The sequence below is a fragment of the Cajanus cajan genome, chromosome 4, assembly GCF_000230855.2.
Source record: "Cajanus cajan strain Asha chromosome 4, NIPB_CcT2T_4, whole genome shotgun sequence".
NCBI lineage: Eukaryota > Viridiplantae > Streptophyta > Magnoliopsida > Fabales > Fabaceae > Cajanus > Cajanus cajan.
Window position 1 is genome coordinate 74,297,119 of NC_138520.1, and position 6,995 is coordinate 74,304,113.

At 51.0% G+C, this 6,995-nt stretch overlaps 1 protein-coding gene across 1 annotated transcript; it reads right to left on the reverse strand.

The window, feature by feature from the left end:
• Positions 1-5,080: 5,080 nt before the first annotated feature.
• Positions 5,081-5,509, reverse strand: LOC145957522 (uncharacterized). Its single transcript, XM_083073795.1, has one exon. It carries the CDS (start codon positions 5,507-5,509, stop codon positions 5,081-5,083), a length of 429 nt encoding a protein of 142 aa, XP_082929921.1.
• Between the last annotated feature and the right edge of the window lie 1,486 nt (positions 5,510-6,995).

Consider the following 6,995-nt stretch of genomic DNA (forward strand, 5'->3'; position numbering starts at 1 on the left):
CAAGGAACATTATAGGTCAGTTATTTTTTATATTCTGTGTCAACTTTGGATGCGACATACACCCTAACGACATAGAATGTCCATACATTTTATGATGGTTTAACACATGACATAAAATGTTTACTTTCTGTTCCTGTGTTAGGATACACACTTCAATTATCCTTGTTGTAGCGGGTCTGGTCTTGGATCTAGGTCTTCTCGTCCTGCTCCGAGTAGTCCGAAGTGAGGGGGGGTGCCTGCAAAGACACTCCAACGCTCAAGTAAGTGCTCGGCGTAATAAATGCGGTAGTTGAGTTAGTTCGTACATACCTCGTTAGGGTCCTATTTATAGTGGTTCTTATTAGGCCGTGATTCGGGGTTGGGCCCCGGAAAATTAGGGAGCTAATCCGATGCATTATGTTAATTAATCTCTGTAATTATCCTGATGTAGGTGCGGAGTTCGACCGAGCATACCGACGTATTACGCTCGAGTTATGAGTGGTCGGAGGTTTCGGAACAAGGCCTAAGCGTCCGCGGGTTCGGGTGTCTGGTGTCGGTCTCGAGTGTTCAGACTGTTCAGACTGGTCAGCCACCATACGGTATACAACCCCTGCAGCGTCGAGGATTCAAAAGACGAGAACGTTTACAAATATAAAGCGTCGTGGTTTTTTGTGGGGGAGTAAGGGTCGGTCTCGGCCGCTGGTGGTGCTCGTTTGTCGCTGGGTGTGCCGAGGTTTTCAAATAATGAAGCTTTTACCGAGACCTTAATTGGAGAACCGAGAGCGACTGGGGGAGGTATTTTCCGAGACCTCAACTGGAGGAGGTCTATGCCTAGACCTCAATTGGAGGAGGTCTATGCCGAGAGCACGACTGGGGGAGGTCTTTTCCGAGACCTCAACTGGAGGAGGTCTATGCCGAGACCTCAATTGGAGGAGGTCTATGCCGAGACCTCAATTGGAGGAGGTCTAAACCGAGACCTCAATTGGAGGAGCCGAGAGCACGACTGGGGGAGGTCTTTTCCAAGACCTCAACTGGAGGAGGTCTATGCCGAGACCTCAATTAGGGGAGGTCTAAATCGAGACCTCAATTGGAGGAGGTCTATGCCGAGACCTCAATTGGAGGAGGTCTAAACCGAGACCTCAATTGGAGGAGCTGAGAGCACGACTGGGGGAGGTCTTTTCCAAGACCTCAACTGGAGGAGGTCTAAACTGAGACCTCAATTGGAGGAGCCGAGAGCACGACTGGGGGAGGTCTTTTCCAAGACCTCAACTAGAGGAGGTCTATGTCGAGACCTCAATTAGGGGAGCTCTAAACCGAGACCTCAATTGGAGGAGGTCTATGCCGAGACCTCAATTGGAGGAGGTCTATACCGAGACCTCAATTGGAGGAGCCTAGAGCACGACTGGAGGAGGTCTTTTCCAAGACCTCAACTGGAGGAGCCGAGAGCACGACTGGGGGAGGTCTTTTCCGAGACCTCAATAGGAGGAGGTCTATGCCGAGACCTCAAACATTGAGAGCCAGTGCGGAGAACTCTATGGGTGTGGTGTGCCACGTTGGCCCTAGCGATTACGGGTCCAACGGTTACAAAATCTGGACCGTTGGATGGTCCAGATCAAACGGTTGTGGTTGCGGGGCGTCTTTTAACCTCCCCCTTTTACCTTGCCTATAAATAGGGGGGTTTTGGAGCATTTACTTGCTATAAACTCTTCGAGGTCTCTGAGTTAAAGAGTTTATCCGAGCTCACCGATCAAGGTACAATTTTGTATTTTTTAATTTGTGGTAATAAATGGATAAGGGTTACTCTTCGACAAGGAGTTGGACGTCGTCGGAGGTGTCGGGCGCTGCATCAGATGGGGAGGGGTCGGATTTGAGCGAGATATCGAGGCTGCCACCGTTACAATGTGAAGTGGTGTTCCCTTCTGACCATCCAGAACAGGAAGACAGTGGGGATGACGTGGCCGAGGTATCGCCTCCCGTGACCTTGGTCGTGGCTTTGGCTCGGGCGACCGAGGTAGACGATAAAGGCTTAGGTCGGGTCGGTTAGTCGGACCCATGTGCTGGAGCCATTCATGCCAAAATAAGCGGGGATGAGTTGGAGGTGCTTGACGATGCACGAGGCAAGGGTGTGGTCGGCCCGAGTGGTCGGTCGAAACCAAAGATTCAATACGGCATGGTGGAAATGCCGGGGTATGAATGGGTAGACGGAGAGGTCGGCATCCACTTCTCCAAGTTATCCGACCAAGGGTTGTTAGACACATTCGTGTCTTTAGAAAAGTGCTTCGGGAGCGGGGAGGATGAATTTCCGTTACTCGCCGAGGCGTGCACAGATGATGGGCCGGACACTGACTTTGTGTTTTTGGAGCCGGGACCCGATGAGGACGACTACTTTTACGCTTATATGTGTTGGTTCGAGGATCTTGGCATACAGTTGCCCTTCGACGATTTTCAAATGGGAGTGCTCTGAATACTCAATGTGGCCCCGACCCAATTGCATCCGAACGCCTGGGCCGCTATGCAGGCGTTTCGGAACCTGTGTCTATGCTTGGGTCTCATTCCCCGACCGTTGGCCTTCCTTTATTATTATATCTGTCGTCCGAGCAAGCCGGTGAAATGGGTGTCACTGGCTCGAGTGCCGAAGCGAGGATTCCTCCGGGCTTTCACCTCCTCTTACAAGGGGTTTAAGGATGGCTTCTTCAAGGTCCGTTGGGGGTCGGAATTGAAGAATTGCTTTTATGACCGAGACGGGTCTTCTCTGTTTCCCTTTTATTGGACGAGGCGCCCAACACGCTTCGAGGCCATACCCGAATCCAAACTCCCTGCCGAGGACAAAGAAATCGTGGAGCTTATTGACAAGTTACCGAAAGCCCTACCTGTCCAAGGCCTTTTGGACATTTTTGAGACGTCTCACTTCGAGATGACCTTGCTAGGTATGTGTTTTAGGCTTCGGCAATTTTTCAGTGGTTTGAATTGATGTTAAGGTTTATTTTGTTGTAGGTTTAATGGCCGGAAGCAAGCTAGATGTTACTGCTATTCTTGCTCACAGGGCGAAGGAGGTGAAGGCTAGCGGGAAGGTCATGCCGGCGAGATCGGCTTTGAAGAATCTGCGGGAGAAGCCGACCAACGTGATCATTCCTCTGGCAAATGCCAGGAAGAAGGGTAGCACTTCTCGGGTGAGGGCTGCCGAGCACAATATAGGGCCAGAGCGTCCGAGCTCTTCTAGCAAACGCCTAAAACAGTTATCCTTGGAGCAATCGGGCTGCGGTCCTTTCACCATTCCTGCTGTCGTCGCCAGGTCGAACTTCCTCGCTCCTAATGTACAAACGAGAACCTGGTCGGCCTGGACCTTGCTACTGGGGCCGGGCTGCAATATTTGGAGGGTATGTCTGCCGAGGCCTCGTATAAGCTTTTCTGTTAGCTTGATACTCAGACCTCCCTTGTTGCCAAACACGTAATGAACAGGCATGCCATTTCCGAAGAGAGGATCTATGGCTGACTCAGGGAAGCTGAGTCCACAGTGAAGGAGGCGTTGGCTACGAACGCCAAGTTAACTAAGTCGGCTGAAGAACTGAAGAGGGTTGCCGACGCCTATAGAAGGGAGGCCGATGACTTGAAGTTGGCTGTGCAAAAAATGAAGGTCGATGTCGCTGCATCGGCGAACGAGGTCGCTCGGTTGAAGGAGGCTGCCGCCAAGTTTGAGGTCGAAGCAACCGAGCAGATCCTTTCCCAACACGACGTCGGCTTCCAACATCCAGTCAGGCAAGCTTACCACTTCTGCGAGGTCCCGGCTGACTTTCAGTTTGATGTTAGCCGAGACTTCTTGGGTGGTAAGTTTATAAGCTACGCTGAGTTCCCTCAAGGGGCCGAGCCCGATGCCGAGGCCCCTCGTTAGGGCATTTTCACCCAAGTTCCTGTTCAATCGACCGAGGAGGAAGATCCGATCTTTGATGTGGTCGGCGATGGCGATGGGGGTAATCCCGGCGGCTCGGCAGCTAACTAGGGGATCGGCTTGTCGATAGTGTAGGATTTTTTGCTTCTCTTGTAACCGGGCCGTAAGTGCCTTTTTTTATTTTGGCCATTGGTGCTGGTGGGAAGACAATTTTTTGTAATTAGCCGTTTTGATCGGCCAAACTCAATGAAATTATTTTGCAATTTGTTTATCTAAGCATATTTATGTTTCTGCATCGGCCTGTGGCCGAACTGTATACCCAGCTGAGGAAATAATTCCAAGGTTATCGATGTTTGTTCTCAACTTGAAAGTGTCCGGTCTAAACGTGCTTGGTAGCGGACGTGTTGAGTACAAGGGTTAACGGTTGAGGGGTGATCAATTTGAACGTGTACGTTGTGGGTAGTGTCGGGCTTCAGTACATCCTTGGCCGAAGGGGTTACTCGGGAGGGGAAACTGTAGGGCACAATTGTATTTTCGAGTGGTCGGTCGAGGATTGCTCGGTTCGGTTCTCGTACGTAGTGCCTGGCCTAGGTTTCTCAGTCGAGGAGGTAGCTCGAGAGGGGAACCTTGTAGGAATCGAGTGTACTGAGGCGGTAGGCCGAGGACTGCTCGGTTTAAGTGTGCGTTATGCGTAGTTCTTGGTGTAGGTGTATCCTTAACCGAGGAAGTTGCTCGGGAGGGAAACTTATAGGGCTCGAGTGCCTTTTGGGGCAGTAGGCCGAGGATTGCTCGGTTTAAGTGCGCGTTATGCGTAGTGCTCGGCCTAGGTGCATCCTTAGCCAAGGAGGTTGCTCGGGAGGGAAACCTATAGGGCTCGAGTGCATTTTGGAGTGGTAGGCAAAGGATTGCTCGGTTTAAGTGCGCGTTATGCGTAGTGCTCATCCTAGGTGCATCCTTAGCCGAGGAGGTTGCTCGGGAGGGAAACCTATAGGGCTCGAGTGCATTTTGGAGCGGTAGGCCAAGGATTGCTCGGTTTAAGTGCGCGTTATGCGTAGTGCTCGGCCTAGGGGCGACCTAAACAACAATAAAAAATAGGAAACAACATGATGAAATTTGTAGTTCTTATTAATGAAGTGCCTCGTTAAAAAACCTTGCCGACCCAAAACCCTCCTTAGGGAAAAAAGAGTCGGTCAAGGAAAAAAGTGCACTGATACATCAACTGTAATACACTTTTAAATGTGAGGAGTTCCATGTTCTCGGAATTGGTTCTCCTAATAGGTACTCCAACTTGTATGCCCCGTTGTTTAGGTTGTGTCGTATTCGGAAAGGTCCGTCCCAATTTGGGGAAAATTTTCCTTGTTTCGGCTCCTTTCTCGCCTCGCCTGTTGCTCTCCAAACGAGGTCTCCTTCTCGGAAGTCTCTAGGCTTCACCTTGCTGTCGAATCTTCTCTTGTAGCGTTGCTTGGTTGCCTCGGCCTCCACTAGTGCTCGGTCTCGAATTTCTTCAACCACGTCTAGGTTTGTACGAAGCTCGGCCTCGTTGCTTGCTTCATCGAACTGGGCTCGGCGGAATGATTGTTCTCCGATCTCGACCAGAATCATCGCATCGGACCCATAGACTAGACGGAAAGGGGTTTCTTGCATGGTCGACTAGGGTGTGCACCTATAGGCCCATAACACCTCGGGCAACTGCTCGGCCCACGCTCCTTTGGCTTCCCCCAAACGTTTCTTCAATTCTGCTAGGATGACTTTATTGGCCGATTCAGCCTGTCCATTCGTTTGTGGGTGCTCGACCGACGTGACCTTGTGCTGTATTCCCAAGCCGGCCAGGAACTCGTTGAGTTTTTGGTCAGTAAATTGAAGATCGTTGTTGGTCACTAGGGTGTGTAGCTAGGATACCGAATCGGGTGATGATATTCTTCCAAAATAATTTTTGGACTTGATGAGCCGAGATGCACGCCAAGGGCTCGGCCTCAATCCATTTGGTAAATAGTGTCGTAGGCGTCGGGAGGTGTGCACTAATCCGAGCGCAACCTTTTCTATCAGTTGGTACTGGGTCTCGGAATCCTGCAAGAGTCGGCTGACAAAGTATATGGGAGCTTGGGTGCCCTCCTTTTCTTGCACCAAGACCGAGATGATCGCCTCGTCGGATACGGCCAAGTATACCAAGAGTGGGCTCGAGGGATCAGGTCTCGTTAGGATCAGCTACGTCGCCAAGGTTGCTTTCAATGTCATGAAGGCTTCTTCGCATGGTTCATTCCACGAGAAGGCCGAGGGCTTCCGCAAGAGTTTCATCATCGGGCTAATCTTGTCGCCTAGACGCGGGAGGAATTGGGATAAGGCGACTAATCTTCCTGAAAGACGTTGCAATTCCTTGAGGTTGCTCGGGCTTCGCATGTCCAACACGGCCTGGCATTTGTCTCGGTTTGCTTCTAAGCCTCTGGCTGATAGCATAAAACCTAGGAATTTGCCTCCCTTGACCCCGAAGGTGCACTTCTCGGGGTTGAGTCTCGTGTTGAGCTTGCGAAGTTCGCCGAAGATTTCGGCTAGGTCTGTTACATGTTCGGCGAGAGAATTGGACTTGACCACCATATCCTCCACATAAATCTCGATGTTCCGGCCGATTTGCTCCCGGAGCACTTTGTCCATTAACCTCTGATAGGTCGCCCCGGCGTTCTTCAGTCCAAATGGCATGACTCGGTAACAAAATTTGGCGTTCTCAGTGATGAACGTCGTCTTCTCCTCGTCAGACGGGTGCATCCTCATCTGGTTGTAGTCGAAATAGGCATCGAGAAACCTGAAGATAGAGTGCCCGGATGCTCCGTCGACAAGTCGGTCGATGCAAGGGAGTGGATAGGCGTCCTTGGGGCAGGCTTTATTGAGGTCGGTGTAGTCGGTGCACATTCTCCACTTTCCGTTCGGCTTCTTGACTAGAACTACGTTAGCTAGCCAAGTCGTGTACGTGACTTCCCTTATAAATTTGGCCTGTAACAACTTTTTCACCTCGGCATTCGCGGCCTTTCGCTTCTCATCCTCCATCTTTCTTTTCTTTTGCGCGACTGGTCATGCATCTCGGCATACGGCTAGTCGGTGGCATAAGAACTTGGGATCTATTCCTGGCATGTCTGAT

Coding starts and splice junctions, on each gene's coding strand:
- LOC145957522 (XM_083073795.1), bottom strand. CDS start 5,509: ATGCAAGAAACCCCTTTCCGTCTAGTCTATGGGTCCGATGCGATGATT.